General features: G+C 43.6%; 2 protein-coding genes across 2 annotated transcripts in view; both read right to left on the reverse strand.

Moving 5' to 3' along the window:
- Positions 1-1654: 1654 nt before the first annotated feature.
- LOC137428308 (uncharacterized) overlaps positions 1655-21040 on the reverse strand; it is a 55057-nt gene continuing 35671 nt past the window's right edge. Inside the window, exon 2 of the mRNA XM_078777445.1 lies at positions 1655-2053. Within this exon, the coding sequence (XP_078633571.1) occupies positions 1655-2053 (399 nt within the window). The remainder of the gene's footprint in view (positions 2054-21040) is intronic.
- LOC137426592 (uncharacterized) overlaps positions 9602-21040 on the reverse strand; it is a 39276-nt gene continuing 27837 nt past the window's right edge. The window contains exons 2-5 of the mRNA XM_078779278.1: positions 12773-12905; positions 12253-12353; positions 11445-11938; positions 9602-11053 (exon numbers count right to left, since the gene is read on the reverse strand). Of these exons, the coding sequence (XP_078635404.1) occupies positions 10577-11053; positions 11445-11882 (915 nt within the window). The 5' untranslated portion in view covers positions 11883-11938; positions 12253-12353; positions 12773-12905 and the 3' untranslated portion in view covers positions 9602-10576. The remainder of the gene's footprint in view (positions 11054-11444; positions 11939-12252; positions 12354-12772; positions 12906-21040) is intronic.

The raw sequence follows: 21040 nt of genomic DNA on the forward strand, positions 1-21040 counted from the left end.
TCTGTGTGTGTATGTCTGTCTGTCTGTGTGTGTATGTGTGTTTGCCCGTGCGTGTCTGTGTATATATGTGTGTGTGTGTGTGTGTGTGTGTGTGTGTGTGTGTGTGTGTGTGTGTGTGGGTGCATGTATGTGTGTGTGTGTGTGTGTGTGTGTATGTGTGTGTGTGTGTATGTGTGTGTATGAGTGTATATGTGTATGCTTGTGTATGAGTGTGTGTGTATGTGTGTATTTGTTGCCATCTTTCACTGGGCTCTGAGAGAGAGTAATAAAAGCAAAGCACAACGGAGCTGTATCAATCCATTTACTCTAAAATGGCGGATCGTTGCAACAGCCCGAGTCACGTGATTAGCGGTGTCCAACCCCGTGATCGACCAGCCGACTGTTGTAATACGACACACAAGAAATGTTCCTTTTTGGTTGGACAAATGAACAAATACCGGTTCATTGGAAAACTATGTGTTGACGTCGTTCCCTTTAGAAATTTAATATACATTGTATATACATTTAAATTTAATATACTTTAGAATTTAATGAAAATGTAATATACATAATATACATTGTGGTTATATAGCTTGGATACAAACAAAAGTTCCTTTTTTATTAAGAACTAGCTGAAGTACCTGGTGTTGACCAGGAAATTCAATGAAACATGTATTTAAATATTTCCTGCATGACAATGACAAAACATATTGCTCGATCATTCCTGGGAAGAACCCAGGCAGGGTATAAGAACATACTCACTCGAGGTCTGAACATGGAAGTGTTTATAACAAACCTGTGTAAAGCAATCTTTTAAAGAATAGGTGCATGTGAAACACTGACAATTAAATACGTGTTGCTGAAAAAAAATCACTCGATAGAACCTCAACATACGATCTTCACAAAACATATTACTCGATTGCTCCCAGGAAAAAATATAAAAAACACAGGCTGTGTATTAGCATAATACCCGACAGAGGCCTGAAGGCCAACTATGTCATAAAAAAAGTAATTCAATTTTACTTTTTATCCGAACAGCCCTTGACCTTCCTCTGGATGAAAGAGGAGGCTGTGCAAAGTTTGGTTGCACTCGTTCCTGCAGGATCTGAATGCATAAACAAACACACAAACTTTCTTCTTTCTATATTAGATGTGTGAAGGTATTGTTTCCTGAAATGTGGTGTTAATTTACGATATAAATGAAACTGATATATTTACAAAACTCAATTATAGTCTAAAAATTATATTATTGGACAAAAACAATTAATATTCTTTTATTTCACCTTTCATCCTTTGAACGTCACTCTGAGCATTATATTTTCATTCTCTACTTCTATGTATATCCCATGACCTTTCACACTTGTCTCATGTTTCACTTATAAAACGTTATTGTAGGGATTGGTGAAGAACTAAAGTAAATTTAATAAACAATCTGATATGATGAAATAGCATTTATAAATAAACATGTTTTATAAAAATATAAACTAATAAAGTTAAAGTACACGAATTGTTAACAACCATATACGTGTTGCTGAAATATGTATCTGTTTATTTTAATGAGGATTTTTTGAAATTTAATAAACAAATAAAGTAATTTTATAAGCAATACTGATTAGTTAAATATTCATTTCCTATTAGTTTAAATTATTTCACAAAAATAAGGAAAAAATGTTAATCACACTTTGTCATGAGAAGGGACAGGAACATATTTCAGCTGGTTGGTATACAGAACCAAAGTAGTGAGTTTAGTGAGTTTATCAAACACTCCATGAGGGAGAGACTGGAGCTTGTTTGCCCCCAGATGCAGATATGTCAGACTGGTTAGTTTATCAAACACTCCATGAGGGAGAGACTGGAGCTTGTTTGCCCCCAGATGCAGATATGTCAGACTGGTTAGTTTATCGAACACTCCATGAGGGAGAGACTGGAGCTTGTTTGCCCCCAGATGCAGTAATGTGAGACTGGTTAGTTTATCAAACACTCCATGAGGGAGAGACTGGAGCTTGTTTGCCTCCAGATTCAGATATGTGAGACTGGTTAGTTTATCAAACACTCCATGAGGGAGAGAATGGAGCTGGTTTTGGTGCAGATATAGCTTCTTTAGTTGATATATATCGATATATATATTGTTGTGGAAATGCCTTGGAGGGTTAATAATGCAGAATATCGTGTAAATGTATCCAGGATTAAATGCAATAACGTAAACGTGACTTAATTACTTATGATATTAGAAATGCATCACTTATGTAATGGTTAGAAATTGTCTCCCTCTCCCAGTGTCTGTGTCTAAAAATCTCAACCATTTTGACCCGAATTTTAATGTTCTCACATTTGTAAATCTGTCTCTATGTTCTTTTGAAGTGTTCGATGGGCCATGAGCACCTGATGGGTGGGAAATTGAAATTTGGTGTTAACACCAACAGAGGCAACGGCAGCTCAAGGGTCACAGACGAGTTTGCCCCGTCCGCAGACTAGACCGTGGGCCAATGTTGAGTGAGAGGGGAGGGGCATGGCATGTCATTGATTAAATATGGGCCCAAGGGGATAAAATGGTGTAGTGTGGACGGAAGCCAGAGGAGAAGCCGAATCAGCTTGGTGCGAACTGGTGTGCGCTTGGTTCACTCGAACCATACTACAGCCATACCCTCTCCACTCCTTTCAAGGCCAGATCAATGGGACACAGCAGCACATTAACTGACAGAGCAGCCGGGACCGGATCTTGGCCATCCTGCAGTGGTGTCTCGCCAGACACCGCATGGTATTTCTCTCTCGTGATTCCCTCTGTCTCTCTATAAACCGATTTGGTGTCCCCAATCTGCAGAGCAGCACGAAATTTGGATGGGAGATCCAGCAGGGGGAAAAAGGTCTTCAAAGACAGTTGACCTCATCGTCAAATTGAGACGACTCCCTGGATTCAAACCAGGTAACTGAGACCACCGGAGGGCTACATTAATATGATTAAACATTCCATGATATACAACGTAGAACAGCTGATGACATGCAACAATCTACCACGTAAAAAACAATGTCTGTTTGTGTGTTTGTACTGATGTCTGCAAGGGGAGGTGTTAAAGGCCAATCGTTTAACATGAATGTGTGTTCACTACGGTCTTTTCTTCGCCGACGAAGTCTCTTACCTGGGAAATCCCCTCATTGCAGCTTTCTGAGTCAAAAGTCCAAAGCACTCCTCAAAACAGCCACACCCTCATCATCTGCATCAGCTTCCTGTCTCTCTCCTGCCCCATACCCAATCACTCATGGGCTGAACCACATAAGTCAAACTCAGTGGGGGAGGGGGAGGAAGAAGAAGCATCAGCGAGGAAAAGAGGTCGCAACCATAACGAGTCAAACCCAGGGGTGAGGTGGAGGGGGAAGGGGGGGGGGGGAAGATGAGGGTGAGTGGTGAAGAAGAAGTCACAGACCGTAACACCCCCTCCCTCCCCCCCCCCCCCGCCCCACCCCTCTAAAAGAAGAAAATTTTACCCCAAGCAAAGTTTTCTTTTACAAAGGCAGGTACACAATTGTTAGTCTCAGCACAGCATAATGCAGTGCAGTAAACAAACAGCCACATCTCGTTGTGACATTTACAGGCAGCAGGGCTAATACACATGTGCATCACATAACCTTTAAGCAAGGCTATTTTGCTAACATAAGCAGCCTTACCTACCATGTCTATGCAATCTTCCATTCCCAGGATGGGATCCAAATCGGTGCGGGACTGCGGGTTACCGCATTCACCTCCCGATAGTCCATATATAATCTTGTGGAACCATCGGGTTTGGGTATGAGTACAATGGGCGAACTCCTGCTGCTCTGACTGGGTTTGAGGATGTCATGCTCTCGCATATATAGTACCTCTTCGTGAACCTTAGCTAACTTGTCAGGATTTAGACAATATGGGTGTTGCTTAATTGGTCGAGCATTCCCAACATAAACATCATGTGAAGCAAATGATGTGCACCCTGGCTCATTAGAAACAGGCATGGTTATAAGGGGAGCTGGTTTAATCGATGGCTGTGGCTTCCCTATCATTTGACAGGTATGACAGGTCTAACAGTGCGCCACGATGTCCTGATGCAATTTCGGCCAATAAAATTGCGCCATGATCCTAACCTGAATTTTCCTGATTCCCACATGTCCTGCCATAGGAATTTCATGCGCCAGCTGTAAAATTTCAGGATAATAAATGGGTGGTACCACTACTTGGTGCACAACAGACCAATTCTCACTGGTTGGAGCACAGGTGTGTCTCCACTTTCTCATTAACATATCAGATTTTGTCGGGAATTTCATACATTTGGCTTTGTTACCAGGCAGCCCTTGAGCATTCTGGGAAATGAACAAAGCTGGGCAGCACCGACCCCTTGCCTGTAATAACATAGCCTGTTGTTGAAGTTACGCAAGGCTCCGACCTTGAGCAAAGCTGCGTGGACGAGAAGATAGCTTTTCCCTTTCTAAACAGCCCCCAATTGTTATGCCTTCCCTCTTACCTTCAAAGTATCCTTTCATTATTTTCTGCACAGTACAGTCACGTGAAAAAGTAAATACACCCCATGTAAAGTTTTGACTTTTTCAACAAATTTCAACATACAGCTATTTGATCTTCATTTCAACAACATTAAGAGATAAAGGTGATATAATATAACAAATATCATGAAACATTTACATTTTGTAGTCCATTGTATAATTTAAATAAACATAAATGCAAATTTCGCATGTGGAAAAAGTAAGTACACCCTTGGCTCCAATAGGTGGTATTTCCCCCTTTGGCAGAAACAACCTCAAATAGGCGTTTCTTATAACTGTCTACCAGTCTCTGACATCAACTGGGAGAAATTTTTGCCCACTCCTCCATGCAGAATTCTTTCAGCTGTGCGATGTTTGAGGGGTCTCTTGCATGCACAGCTCGTTTCAAATCCCCCCACAACATCTCGATGGGATTTAAATCCGGGCTTTGACTTGGCCATTCAGAACCCTCCATTTCTTTCTTTTCAATCATTCCTTGGTGGATTTACTGGCATGTTTAGGATCATTGTCATGTTGCAAGGTCCACCTTCGGTTGAGCTTCAACTTTCCGACAGATGGCCTCACATTATCCTCAAGCACCCTCTGGTACATTGAAGAATTCATAGTGGATTATATGATGGTGAGCTGCCCAGGCCCTGATGCAGCAAAGCTGCCACAAACCAGAATATTTCCACCACCATGCTTTACAGTTGGTATCAGGTACTTGTGGTCAAATGCTGTCTTTGGTTTTCGCCAAACATGTCTTCTGGTACTGTGGCCAAATAGCTCTATCTACCTTTGACTCATCTGTCCAGAGCACATTGTTCCAGAGGTGCTGGTCTTTGCCGAGGTGTTCATTGGCAAACGTTAGTCTTGCCATGATGCTCTTTCTGGACAGCAACGGTTTCCTCCTGGCACACCTCCCATGTAGATAAAATTTGTGCAGCCTCTTTCTAATGGTAGACTCGCGCACTTTGACATCAACCGCGGCAAGAGCTACTTGTAGGTCCCGTGATGACATTCTGGGGTTCTTAGAGACTTCTTTCAGCATCTTGCGGTCTGCTCTCGGGCTGAACTTGCTGGGGCGGCCTGACCTGAACAAGTTGGCAGTTGTTTAGAATCTTCTCCACTTGTCAATGATCTTCCGGACAGTCGAATGATTGATTTCAAATTGCTTGGAGATCTTTTTAAATCCCATCCCAGACTCGTAGGCATCTATAACCTTCTTTCTGAAGGCCTCAGAGAGCTCTTTTGATCTAGGCATGGTGACGCCGCACACTTCAACAACAAAGAGCAAACCAAACTAAATGTCTGAGGTTTAAATAAGACAGGTTCCTCCAAGATCCTCTCTAACGATGTTCTAATCATTTGCACCTGAGCTGGTGCACCTGATTCTAATTTTAGGTATTTGAAGTAGTGATAAATGTAGGGGTGTACTTACTTTTTCCACATGAGAAATTTGCATTTATGTTTCGTGCGCAGGCACGATCATCGACAATTTATTTAAATTATGGCCTACAAAATGGACTACAAAATGTAAATGTTTCATGATATTTGTTATATTATATCACCTTTATCTATCAATATTGTTGAAATGAAGATCAAATAGCTGTATGTTGAAATATGTTGAAAAAGTCAAAACTTTACATGGGGTGTACTTACTTTTTCACATGACTGTATATAAACCCTGGCCTGCTGTGTCTTAATTGAGAAGCTGGGCCATTACTTGCTTACACGGCAGCTTTCCCATGTACATGTTTCCCCTCCCTTTAATAAATTCACCTGTAACTGTCTGAATTTGGTCAAATAATCATCCCTGGGGGTGTGCTGGGAGGTAAATCCTCAACGATTTCACATTGTAACATTCCGGGACCTCATTAGCTTCCAACTCAGACACAGCCATTTGTCTTAGGTCTCTTGGTACAGGATCTGCCTGCTGATCCCTTTACTAGTGAAGAACAATTCAATACGGGTATCCAAGAAACCTCATTCCCTATCTCATCATCACTATTTAAATCAATGAAAAATGTCTCCGCAAACCACACATCAGAATTTGATACATTTTCCAACTCTATGTCAGTCTGCTTCACTTTCGGTGTCTGTGATCTCTTCACTACACAAGCAGAGAAAATACAGGGGAACTCCTCTGGCAAATCCTCAGTTTTTTGCTTAACTATAGGATGTATTGAAACCACTGGGGAAACACAAACCCAATTCCCAGCCAAATAATTTCCCAATAGTAAACTAACGCTTTCTATGAGTCTTTGGGGAGAGTGGGGACTATCCCTACCGTCACTGGTCCTGTGACCAAATCAGACTTCAACTTCACCCTATATAAGGGGACCGGGACATAATTACCTGCAATGCCTTTGATAATGCACTCGCTTTCACCAAACTACTCAAAGTCAATGGTAGGATATTAGACAGCATCAACGACTGGGCTGCCCCAGTATCCCTCAGAATAACTATGGACTTAGCTGGCCCGTCCCAGGACACTTGGCCCTTTGACACAAAGGTTTTATAACTGTCCAGTGCAGGGCTCGTGAGGTCAACATTATCTCCAGCCTTAACTGACAGAGCACGATCATTGAAGCTGTCCACTTTGGTTTTAACCAATGTGATAGGTCTGGCGGAGTCTCCCTGCTTCTCCTCCCTTTGCAATCTCCAACAATTAGACTTCATAAGTCACCTCTGGTTACAGTAATAACATGTTAGGGCTTTTCTCCTGCGTAATGCCTAATTCGACCAATCAAACTATCTACCCGGAGACGTCTGCACCGACAGACCCTTTTGGTCTTTCCACTCCTCCTCCGACCGGTCCTCACTAACTGCCTTGTTATACCATGTTGTACCATAACCAGGAAGACCAATGCTTTTCTTGCGGGTAAGCTCATAATCATCTGCACTAACTGCAGCTCTTTTCAACTCACCAACCTTATGATCAGTAAGGTGTGTCCTAATGTCCCAGGGGATACTGTTCTTAAGTTCTTCCATCAATATAACCTCCCTTAAATTAACATAGTTGCTATACACTTGCAGAGAACGATACCACCGATCAAAAATCATTTCCTTCTCCCTCGCAAATTCAACAAAAGTCTGCCGAGCCTGTCTTTTTAAGGTTCAGAATTTCTGTATGTAGGCTTCCGTAACTTGCTCATAGGCTGACAACACAGCCCTTTTCACCGTCTCATAGTCTTCAGACTGTTCCTCTGACAGGGATGAATACACTTCCTGTGCTCTCCCTACAAACACACTTTGTAGTAGCAGGGTCCCGTATCGTACTGGCCAATGAAGATGTCTGGCTATCGTCTCAAAAAACAGGAAAAATATCTCCACTTCCTCATCCTCATTGGGAACAAGCCTCATGTTCTTAGCCACGTCAAAATCTGAACTCCAACCCAAACCGTCGGTAACAGGTCTGGTCTGTCGTTCCAAGTGAATTTACAGTTATAATTTTATAAACTCAAACTCTCTTTCCTTTCCTTCTTTTTCTCTTTCAAACTCGCTTTGCTTTTCTTCAAACTCTCTTTGCTTTTCTTTGTCTTCTAACTTTAATCTGAGCTGTCTTTCTTTTATCCAGGCTAGTTCCACTGCTTCACTCCTAGTCTTTCCCAACGGTTCTAAACCCATGTGACTGACAATAACCGAAACAATCTCAGACTCTCTCATAATGGATGTCACACTAACCCCAATATGATCAGATACAGCTCCGAACTCTACATTACATAACAGTTCTACATCTTGTACTGATAGCTCTTTTTTATCCACAAATTCCTTCACATCAAATCCTGTGGTGATTGTGAAGAAGAAGACGAAATGTTGGCGTTGCTCGCTAGGGGCTCGAGGCTATTTCAAATCCAGAAGCAAACACAAAATTACCAATGGAAAAATATCTGTGTTTGGAGGTCCAAAAAAGGGCCTGAAATAACTCCTGGGGAGAGTAGTAATGGGGGCGACAGGCCCCCGATGTGACAAAAAAGACACATCAACTTCCCACAGGTAAAATCGTGTGCCCACGGTGGCATGTTGCGTGGGCCCAAAGCGCCGAACATTGGGCACGACTTCGACATGACACGACACGACACAACAACAGGGGACAGACAGACACACAGGGTAAACAACACAACACAACACTTCCTTTCACACTTTGCGTCCATGTCGCGGCCATTTTGGTCCACTTTGCGTCCGATTTGCGTCCGCTTTGCGTCCATTTCTTCTTTTTAAATATCGTGTCGGGAAGGGAAGGTGTGGGGCGTTAACACATGGTAACACATGGCTCCGGCAACGGGAAGGTACACGGTGAAAAAAGAGAGAAAAAAAGAAATAAACAGAGAAAAAAAGGAAAAAATACAAAAAAAGAAACAAAAAAAGGAAAAAGGGGGGAAAAGGGAAAAAAGAAAGGGAAAAAAGGAAAAATGAAAGGAAAAAAGGAAACAAGAAAGGAACGAACTTTGGATGGGTATATATTTATGTATGTAGCGTGTGATGCAATAAAGAATAAAATGCCTTTGCCTGTGTTGTGTGGTGTGGTATTGTGTGTTGGTCCCTTCATGATTATACATTAATTATGGCATGAAGTGCTGTTTTTTGTGCGGGATCAGAAAAATCGCTATGCTTCCATCATGTATGTATGTATGTATGTATGTATGTATGTATGTATGTATGTGTCACTGAAAAACATTTCTTTTTTAAAAACTTGTAATCTCAAAAACATTCATTTCAACAATGAATGATAGTAGTAACTCACACTCAACTCAATCACTTGAATCTGCATGGTAATGGCATGGATATGGATGGCTACCTTTGTTTCATCATTAAAGCCAAATCATGCATGCAATAAAATGATGTGTGAGTAAACTATACGTTAGTGATGCAAACAGAAATTAAATTATGAGGCCCTTTTTTTTATCCCCTTCAATTCAATCAAGGATACGTTCTTTAACGACACCACAAGCATCTGCTTCTGCTTCTGCTTCTGCTTCTGCTCAGCTAGAAATGTCATGTCATTTGCGCACTCTTCACTTATGTCTAAAAATAATATTATTGTGATTAAAGAAATGTTTAAAATATACATATATATTTCAATGTCCATAGACAAGCAAACTCCAAATGAACAAAACTTGTTGTTTATTAAACAAAAAAACAACAACAAACAAACACCATGTACGTATGCATGAATACATATATGCAACAAAATGTTTATATTTTTTAAGAAAAAAAAATAACAAATTGCAATAAAGAAAACGTCTTTCCATTGACATTCTTTTCAGCAGCAAAGAAAAACCAGAAATTTCCTTTTTTTATTCACACAGTCATGTCATGTCATGTCATGTCTTCAATGATCCACACGCTTGCTCCACTCGACCCACTTGGACGTCAACCTCAACTTCAGATGTTGCCCATGCATTTGCAAAAAAAAAAAACGGGGACACAGACATTGTAACTTGGGGACATTTTAAAATATAACCACAACTAAAATATACCAGTTGCATCGTAATAATGGGTTGTTTGTAGTAGCAGTTTTTAAAGAAGTATACAAAAGTTTTGTATGACGTATGACGTATGACGTTGTTGTGTTTGACAAATCCTGGAATGATGTGATAACTTACTTGGGATAAACATGGAAGAAATTATGTAATAATGTCACATTTGCCGCCATTATGTTTTCCCATTCTCCGGTAAAGTGGGGCAGGGATAAATAAGATACAAGTCCAAGGACTTGCAAAATAAATGCACAAAATACTTCAAATTTTCTCTCATGCTTGCTTCAATGAGGGACTATTATGTATGTATGTATGTATGTATGTATGTATGTATATATGTATGTATGTATGTATGTATGTATGTGCTATTCAACAATGTTAACGTTTCATGTTGTGGGAAACAATTTGTGGCACACTAACTAAACTAAACTAAACTAAATTAAACTAAACTACACTTACTTATAGTGACAATCGTGTAATTCAAGTTAAATGAACAAAAACAAAATTTACCAAGCTGCTCTTTCTTTCTTTCTTTCTTTCTTTCTTGAAAAAGGGGTTGTGTTGTGTTGTGTGTGACACGACACGTCAGGTCACATTACATTGTGTGTTTATTCACATTCACAGCAAAAAATGGGTTGCTCTGTTGTCATGCATGGGTCATGGATGTGCACGTACCTCGTTGTCGTGGTTGGCCTTGGGAAAAAAAAAATCAAGGTGATATGTGATTGCTCAAAATTGTCTTCGTCACCTAGTGCAACAACAGGAGGTGGCGCAACATATATTGCTTCCCCGATGTCTTGTTGACTTTCACAAAGGTCATCTGTGTCATCAACTCCGCTAACTTGAGGATTTGGCAAGGCATTTCTTGGTGGAAGCATTATCGGCGCATCGGCCAATCGACGCTCTGGCTTGACTCGGGACAAATGGAAAACTCTGGAAACAGCGACCATCTGTTCACTACTTTTTGAAGGTTTGCTCCATCCAGCAATTATCCATTTGATGGCAGCACTTGCATAGTGATGTAGGACTAAACGTACATGACTGCGAAGGTCGACTTCATCCCAGACGGACACATATTCTCCAGTCTGCAAAAGGAGAACACGATTTGTTTGACATGCATGTTGCGTGTTGCAACGATCACTACTTTCATTGTCGTTCTTTATCAAGGACCATAATATCACAGTAGTTGTGTAGTGTAGTGTAGTGTAGTGTTAAACTTTAGTGAGTTTACTTACACAAGTATTACATTACATTGCATTACTTACTGCACATGTTGGTGGCCCCTCATTACAATTACAATTACAATATTACACTGACACTGACAGTAAATCATTTGCTTCACCGAGATAAAAACGGCCTTATGTAGTTACAAGAACATTTCCAACAACCAATCAACCAAGCAGTTTTTATTAAAAGAAGAAAAAATTAATTCTGAAGGGCCAATGTTGTTGAACGTTGTTGTAAATAAAGTCTTACCGTGAGGTATGCTGGGTGCAAAAAGTAAGTCCCCAGATCTCGCGATAAATACTTCACGGCAGAGATGCTTAACTGCCGAGACGATATCCTGCTACTAAAGACAGACATAGCAGTCGTCATTCCTCCATCCAGCGAAAAGCAACTTTTTGTGTTGGAATGTACGCCATCACACGCTGCATTGCCACATCCGAGCTCGATGCTTTCATGACCCAGGATAATGTCATCCACAACTGAGGACAACGAACTCATTTTGACATCCACGACACGAGCCGGAGAATAATTTACAATTTTTATGCCTCGGCAATCAGGCGTGATGGGGAGAAATGGACAATCCATTTCAACCAATGGAATGCCGTACAATTCAGAGTCAAAGTGAACCGGTTCATTTACCAGGACAAATGTCCCGATCCAACGTTGGGTTTGCTTTCGGAAAAGCATTGCTGTCCTTGGGCGTTTTACTTTTGATGTAAAACAGTGAGCCGTCACGGATTTCTCTGCAACAACAATGGAAATGCGAATGTATAGTCGGCTTTACGACGGCTTGAGCTACAGAAAATTGCTGCCAATGTGCACAGCACAGCACAGCACAGCACAGCACAGCACATACTTTTCACATGAAACGATGTCAAATCAATCAATCAATCAATGAATTTTTCATTTCCTAAAGATGACAGACATGGCAAGGTGCAAGCAATACAATACAATACAATAGGTTACAAGACCATTTATTTAAACATTCTGTCAAATATACAACACACTCACTACATATTTGTTAAACACCATACATACACAAACAAATGATACACACCTGAGGAGTATTAGATGCATGAATAACATCTCCACTTTTCTAATTTTGCCGACTGTAGATGTCGGCATTCTTGTTGGTGTGCCAACCTTGATGTGAAGAAGCTGCAAGTCATAAACATTGGAAAAATATAATTACTTAGTTAGTTAGTTAGTTGATCCACATAATATTATATTATATATTATTTGGATGGATCGATATAGAATCATAGATGGGGTGTTAATTTGTGAACATTAAAACTTCATTACTAATAAAAGTAGCTTTCAAAAATGCATAATAATTAATGATTTCCTTGAATGTTGCAAAAAAAAAAGAAAAACCGTTTGCTTTGCAATTGCAATGATAAATGGCGTGACGACGACGTCAAATAATGCATTATTTATTACTTACTATATAATGTTGACATGCCAAGTAATATGGCACTGTTAATTGTAATCCCGTTTAAAATACAAAAGGAAAAGTAAGTGTATAATTATGTAGTGTAAGTAGAACACTTCACTTCACCTCACTTCACTTCACCTACCTGGGCTATCATATGTGTAGAATTTTGACACTTGACGTGCCGCAATCGGGTAAGCGAAATCATGCTGGTGCCTGGATGCATGGCGCCACCTCCAAGTTTTCTCTTTCAAACATTTCATGATGATGTGTGACATCTGTAAAATCATTCATTAATTATTAGGTCAATGTGCACAGTCATTACAAATGACATAAGGAACAAAGGAGCAAAGGACCGTGTACAGGTACACGTACACGTACATGTACACACAGTCAGTTAGAGTTACATGTTACATGTTACATGTTACATATTACATGGAAGGAAAAATAATATTTACATTATGACGTTGAAAGGACAGCATGTGTACATTTGTAATTCACACAATGTATTGTAATTGTAATTGTAGTGCCTATTTATTGAGCACACAAAATGATATAATTTAATACAGCTCCAGCATTGCTGATTATATTTATATTGAAATGCAAGTTGTATTCAATCTTTATATTGCATCCAATACATACCATAATTATATTGGTACATTGGTACACCACACGAACACTAACATTATTTGTTGTAACGTATTTTTTAATTAATAATGTACATATTACAACAAAACATGCATCATGTTTTTACTTTAAATAAGCTGGAAGGTTTCAAAGAATAGAGCAGAAATATTTATTAATCAAATATACGCAACAAAAGGAACATAAAGCATGTATGTTATGTAGTGAGTAAGTCGGCAGGATGTATCGTCATGATTAACGGACCCATCACTGATCATGATCATGTAATTAATTGATTCTGTGAAGGTGTCCCTCACTATTGATTGGTGTTTATTGGTCACAAAAGATTTTTGACATCTCCAGAGACCTGTCTGCAAAAACGTGCTGCTGGACCAATTGAAACAAGAAGAGTGCAATCAATAGCCTAAACTGCCAATAGAATAGAGGTGTAGTGTGTAGTGTAGTGTAATGTAGTGTATTGTAGTGTAGTGTAGTGTAAGAAGCTCATTCATGCCACAAGTTAGTTATTGTCCTTCAGACACTTCAGACCCTTCATAATATAATCTCATGATGTGTCACATGTGTTAAATCAGTCATTCTTATGTGAATTTGCACAGTCATTACAAATGACATAAGGAACAAACAATGGCGTATTATATTGAAATATATATTTATATATATATATAAATATTATATTTATATTGAAATGCGAGTTCTATTCAAATTTTATATATTGCATACATAATTATACATTCATTGTATTATTTTGTACACTAACAACCAACGTAATTTGCTGTAACGTATTTTTAAATAAATAATGTGCATATTACAACAATGTTGCATCATATATTATCATGTATCATGTAACTTACTTTCAATAACATGGAAGGTTTCATAGAATAAAACAGAAATATTTATTATCAAAATAATATGCACAACACAAGGACAACATAAAGAAGCAGGCATTTTAATTTTATTTAGCCAATACCATTTATTTTTATTTTACACTTTTTTTAAAGGAAGGATACACATTACAGATTACACATTACAGATTACACATTACAGATTACACATTACAGATTACACATTACACATTACAGATACATTAAGTTGTGAATCAAAAAGAAGTATTCTGTCATAATAACAATGAGATAAATAAATCTTGACATCCTTCACATCAAATCACATCATCCTTCACATCAAATCCTGTGGTGATTGTGAAGTAGAAGACGACTGTTGGCGTTGCCCGCTAGGGGCTCGAGGCTATTTCAAATCCAGTCGCACGAACGCTCATGCGAGACTTGGCCTGCTGTGAGCCAAAGTCAGACAATGATTCATGTTGGTAAAAGCCAAGAAAGAGAGAGAGAGAGATCTTTGTGAGATGGATTGATTGTATTACCTCACTTAATATTTGTAACCTATTAGCTATAATATACTCTTGTTGTATTTGTATGTGTTTTCATAGATCCTGCTTTGATTCAAGTTTAATAAAGCCTGATATTGGCCAAAGGCTCTCCATCATTCATTACAATAAGCGGCGTCAGGATGGTTAAAACCAGGATGGTTAAACTTGAATACAAAGCAGATTATCAACAAATCGATGGCAGATCACATATTCAAACGATTCGGACGTCGGCACGATCGACTACTACAACAACAACAACAACAACAACACCAGGCATTTTAGGGCCATTTTCCCTGTAAGAGCGGGGGTGAGCCTTGCGGTCCCCATGACAATCTTCTCCATTTTGTCCTATTTTCTGCATCTCCCCTTGTTAACCCCCTTGCAAGCATTTCTTCTTCGACCATCTTTATCCAAGTCTTTCTCGGTCTTCCCCGTCCTCTACTTCCTTCTACATTCATTTCCATCACTGTTCTCAACCAGTCACTTTCATCCTTCCTCAACACATGACCAAACCATCTCAAACTGTTTCTCTTCACAGCATCCATCACAGGCTCTATTCCCATCATCTTTCGCAATTCATCATTTGTCTTCCTCTCTCTCAACGATACTCCACACATCCACCGAACCATTCGCATTTCCACCCTTTCCAGACTTCGTTGCTCCTCTACGTTCATTACCCATGTCTCGCTCCCATAAATCATAACACTTCTCACACATGCAGCATACACCTTTCCCTTCAGCTTCAACGACACTCCCCTCCTCGTCAGCACGCCACTCAGTTCCCGAAACTTCTTCCATGCACATCTCACTCCAGCAACCGTTGCCGAGTCTGATCCACTTTCTCCATTCAGCATGTCTCCTAGGTAAAAAAATGTTTTCACACCTTCCAGCTTCACGCCGTCTCCAAGATCCAACTCAACATTTCCTCCATCTGCAGCTCCCTCTGTGCATACTTCCACTTGAATGTAGCTGCCACGCTGGTTAATGACCCTCTCAAACCACTACATTTTTGATGAACCCACTCAGCGCACATTGTACATTGAATGGAATTCACTCCGACACCCTTCCTGCACACAGCACACGGCCACTTCCCAGTTCTTTCCACCTCACCACATGCTTTACCACTTGCCATCACCTTCGTTTTTCCGATATTCACTTTCAGACCTTTTGTCTCCATACATTCCTTCCACTTGTTCATCTACTCCTTCAGTCCATCCATACTTTCTGCAATCAACACCAGATCATCAACATGTAACAACTCCCACGGTAAACCCTCCTTTACGTTCCGAGCCAGCACCTCCATCACAGCTACAAATAGTACTGGACTTAGTACCGACCCCTGATGCACTCCCACCTTCACCTCAAACTCACCACTGTTCCCGTCCTTCATCCTTGCAGCAGTGCACGCTCTTTTGTACATTGCCATCACTACTCTGATCAACCATTCCTCCACTCCTAACTTCCTCAATGCCCATGTCACTACTTCACGTGGAACCCGATCGAATGCTTTCTCCAGATCAACAAACCCAAGAAACAACTTCTTCCTCTTCTCCATGTACTTCTCCTGCAACTGCCTCACAATAAAAAGCGCGTCTGTGGTTCCTCTTCCTGGCATAAATCCAAACTCCATTTTGTCCATCTTCACTTTCTTCCTTATCCTCCTCTCCAACACCCTTTCCAATACCTTCATTCCATGCTCCAATAACTTTATCACTCGATACGAGCCACAGTCCAGAGGGTCACCTTTCCCCTTGTTTCGAGGGACGAGGGTGTCATGAAATTCTGTCTAACATCTGAACAAAGGTGTCATGCATCTTTTGCCCACTATGCGGCCGTTATAAGAACTCGGTCATTCAGCGCTATGATCATACCTGAGACATTAACTGTATGCTGTGCTGGTGCATAACTAGATGGTACGTGTAGTGAAATTATACCAAGGTGAACCCAGGGATGCTCGCCACGAAAAGGGGGGCCGTCTATAAGACCCGGGACACTCGGGGCGTGCGGACACTCCGGCGGGACTCACTGTGACATTATCCAGTAGTTGAATGGTATGTACGCCCCCAAAGGCTGCGCTGCGCGAACCATTGTTATATCGAAGTTACCATTGCTGTGCTTGAAATGCTCTGATTTAATGCCTATTGTTGCATGTATTGTTACAGGAGATATTATCGATCTAAATGATATTAAAGCCTACCCAGAGGTAAAGTCGTGTCTGCACTTGATTTTCACGACATTTAATATCATTTAGTTCGCCGAATGGCAGACCACAAGATGATCGTGGTTCCGATTCTCGGTGCCGACCCTCAAGCTGAAGGATCTGCATCGGAGTTTGCTCACTGGCTCAACACGCTGCAGAATTACTTCGCTGCTCACGAGACAGAGCCAACCGCTGCGATGCAGCTGACCGTGTTACAGTCCAAGGTCCATCACACTGTTTATAAGACCATTTCTCGATTTGAGACGTATGATACGGCCCTGGCCGAGCTGACGCGCCTCTACGTAAAGAAACGGAGCGCTGTGCACGGCCGGCATCAACTCTCTCAGCGACGGCAACAACCGTCTGAATCGATCGATCGCTTTGCCCAGGAGCTGCGCTCCTTATTGGCAGATTGCGTGCAGGACGTTCGGACTCACGAGCAAGTGCAGGACGATTTGCTCCGAGATGCATTCATATCCGGAATTAGTTCTGGAGTCCTGCGGCTCCGTCTCCTGGAGGTCGCGGAGCTGACATTTACAGAAGCACTACGGCTGGCACGCGTATATACAGATGCTCGAGTACAATTGACCGCATATGATCACCCACGAGTCGTGGCGGGGACCTCGCAACTCGCGCGACCCGAGAGGGCCACCGCCGAGGATACGGAGGAGGACCAGACCCCCACGATGGCCGAGCCCCTGGGTGCTCCGGAAGCGGACTCCGCATCCTGCCTCACTGCAGCCGCCGCTGCCAGGCCACGGACTGCCCGGTATGCAAAATGTTATTTTTGTGGCAATCGGCAGCATCCTCGCTCTGAATGCCCGGCTCAAGAGGCGACATGTCACCTCTGCTCTACTAAAGGCCATTTTGCAAAAGTCTGCAGAAAGGCCGCTCGGGGCATGCATTCCCGAGCGACCTTGAATGGGCTCATCGCTGAGCCAACGGATCGCGCACCGGACGGGGCGCCTTGCACAGCTTTGATGAGCCGCTCTCCTCCTCGCGGGCCCCTGGCTTCTTGCCCGACCTTGGTGAGATACGTCGGGCCGCCGAAACAAATGGCGCGAACGCGACCGGTCACAGAGCATCCAACCTTGACTGGCTTTCAAACGCCTACTTCAAACAAGCGACATGCTCCTACTTTGGAAATGCCTCGCGAAGTGCGGCAAACGCAGCACGTGACTCGAGCGCCATCTGATGACAGCTTTTGCGAATTACATGCTCCCCCTCTGGCATGTCAATCTGCAGATGGCAGAAATCTTTCTCACGTGGCTCGAGCGCCATCTCATGGAAGCTTTTGCGAATTACATGCTTTGGCATATGACTCTGCAGATGGCAGAGATCTTTCTCCCGTGGCTCGAGCGCCATCTGGCGGCTGCTCTCATGACCACCCCACACCCACTCTGGCAAATGGAACTACCGATGAGCCAACTGACTTCAATGCTCCTGCTGAGGCCCGAAGGATTGCTGCCGGCGTGGGATCCACCCGCGAGGCGCGATCTTCTCGCCCGGGCGGAACTATACCTGCCGGGTCTGCCGGCCTAGCGCAGGCCTTCATTCCGCTCACAGTCGCGGGCGTTTTTGCGCAAGCTCTGATTGATACGGGATCCACGGATAGTTTTATTGATCAGCGACTCGTGCATCAACATGGGTGGCCGGTTCTCGGGACAACCCGTCGGATCTTTATGGCTTCTCAGGGACTTCGGTTGAGCACTAAAGGGGCGTGTCGATTGAAACTTGTGATAAATGGACGCACGTTCCCGGACGTGTATCTCATGGTATTACCGGCCTTATGCGCTGACGTTCTGTTAGGACTTGATTTCCTTAAGCGGCATGGTCGTTTGGAAATAGACTTCGGAGGGCCGGACACGTTCGCTGTGTGTGCCCTCGCTCAAATGGACATGGAGCCACTCTCACTGTTTCCCAACCTGACCACTGATTGTACCCCTGTAGCCATCAAATCGCGGCGCTACTCTCGCGCGGACGCGCAATTCATTGCGGAAGAAACGGCCCTGCTCTTGAAGGACGGTATCATAGAACACAGTAGGTCACCGTGGCGGGCTCAAGTCTTAGTGGTGTGGAGTGAGGCCCACCGCAGGCGAATGGTAATCGACTATTCGCAAACGATTAATCGATTTACACAACTGGATGCCTACCCATTACCGGGGATGGACGCCCTAGTACGCCAGGTGGCCCTGTATTCCGTTTATAGCACACTCGATCTACGTAGTGCGTATCATCAAGTCCCCATCTCTAGGGCTGATCGCGTCTTTACAGCCTTTGAATCGGGTCAGCGGTTGTACCAGTTCACGAGACTTCCCTTTGGGGTAACGAACGGCGTCGCTTGTTTTCAGAGAGCTATGGATGACCTCGTTGCAAAGGAGCATTTGACCGATGTCTTTGTCTATCTGGACAATCTTACGGTTTGTGGGCATGACCAGGCGCATCACGACGCTAATCTAAAACGCTTCCTCGAGGTCGCGCGGAAATATCGCTTAACCATGAATGCGGCGAAGTGTCAATACTCTCTACGCACGGTAGACCTTTTGGGGTACACCGTGACCCATGGCTCCGTCTCTCCGGATAAGGAGCGTCTGCGCCCTTTGCTCGATATGGCTCCGCCTAGCGATCGGGCTTCGCTGAAACGCGCCCTGGGGCTGTTCGCCCACTACTCAAAGTGGGTGCAAAATTTCTCCGCTAAGCTCCGCCCCCTCGTGGCCTGCGACACTTTCCCCTTGGGCCCGGCCGCCCTGGCGGCCTTCGAGGGCCTTAAAGTCGACATTGCTGGCGCCGCTGTCGCAACGATTGACGAGAGTGCCTCTTTCGTTTTGGAGAGTGATGCCTCGGATCATGCGATAGCGGCGACTCTCTCCCAAGGAGGCCGCCCTGTGGCTTTCTTCTCGCGGACTCTCACCTCCGCCGAGCGGAGGCATTCGTCTGTCGAAAAGGAAGCGTACGCGATCGTCGAATCAATTCGGCGATGGCGTTCGTACCTGCTTGGGCGGAGTTTCCAAATCATCACGGACCAACAGAGTGTTGCGTTTATGTACGACACCTTACATGCTCAGCGCATTAAGAATGAGAAAATCACCCGTTGGCGTATTGAACTCGCCGACTTCTGCTACACCATCAAATACCGCCCGGGGAAGGATAACCTGGTCGCTGATGCCTTATCGAGGCCGGCCACTTGCGCGGGGATCGTATCTTTGGAGGGGCTGCGCACTTTGCACAGCACTATGTGTCATCCCGGGGTAACGCGCTTCGCGCACTTTGTGCGCGCGGGCAATCTGCCGTACTCGATGGAGGACATCCGCCGCATCTGCCGTGACTGCGCGATCTGTGCGGAACTCAAACCGTGTTTTTATAGCCCCCCTCTGGGGACACTCGTTAGGGCTACTAGACCGTGGGAGCGCTTGGCGATGGACTTCAAAGGGCCGCTGCCAATGTCGAGCAACTCTCGCTATCTGCTCACTATCGTCGATGAGTATTCCCGATTCCCCTTTGCTTACACGTGCGGGGATATGTCGGCTGCCACGGTTATTCGGTGCCTGCAGAATTTGTTTTCTATGTTCGGGTATCCGGCCTACGTGCATACCGATCGGGGTGCGGTGTTCCTGTCCCAGGAAGTGAGGGGCTACTTGCTCCAACATAACGTCGCTTCGAGCTACACCACCCCGTACCGGCCCCAAGCTAATGGACAGATCGAACGCTTTAATGGGATTATATGGCGGGCCGTCATGCTAAGCCTCCGGACCCTCGGCCGAGGCCTCGATAAATGGGCGTGGTCGCTGCCTGCCGCTCTAAACTCGATCCGGGCTCTCCTATGTACTGCCACCAACCAGACTCCTCACGAACGACTGTTCCACCACCCTAGAAGCTCCGGCAGTATCCAGTCTTTACCCAGCTGGCTCGCTGAACCGGGGCCCGCCTATCTCAAACGAGCGGTTCGCACTAGCAAGTACGACCCCCTTGTTGACAAGGTGCAGGTCCTCCAGGCTAATCCCGAGCATGCCCGCGTGTTAACGGCGGATGGCCGCGAGTCTACTGTCTCCGTACGCCATCTCGCCCCTTGTGGGGACGACGACAGGGATACCGACGAACCCGTCTACGAGTCTATGGACTCTATCGAAGCTTCCCCTATGGAACTACCGCTGTTACTCCCGTCGTCCCCCGCCCCCGTGCCCGAA

Source organism: Myxine glutinosa, chromosome 5 (genome assembly GCF_964187855.1).
Source record: "Myxine glutinosa chromosome 5, kmMyxGlut1.1, whole genome shotgun sequence".
In the NCBI taxonomy this organism is placed as follows: domain Eukaryota; kingdom Metazoa; phylum Chordata; class Myxini; order Myxiniformes; family Myxinidae; genus Myxine; species Myxine glutinosa.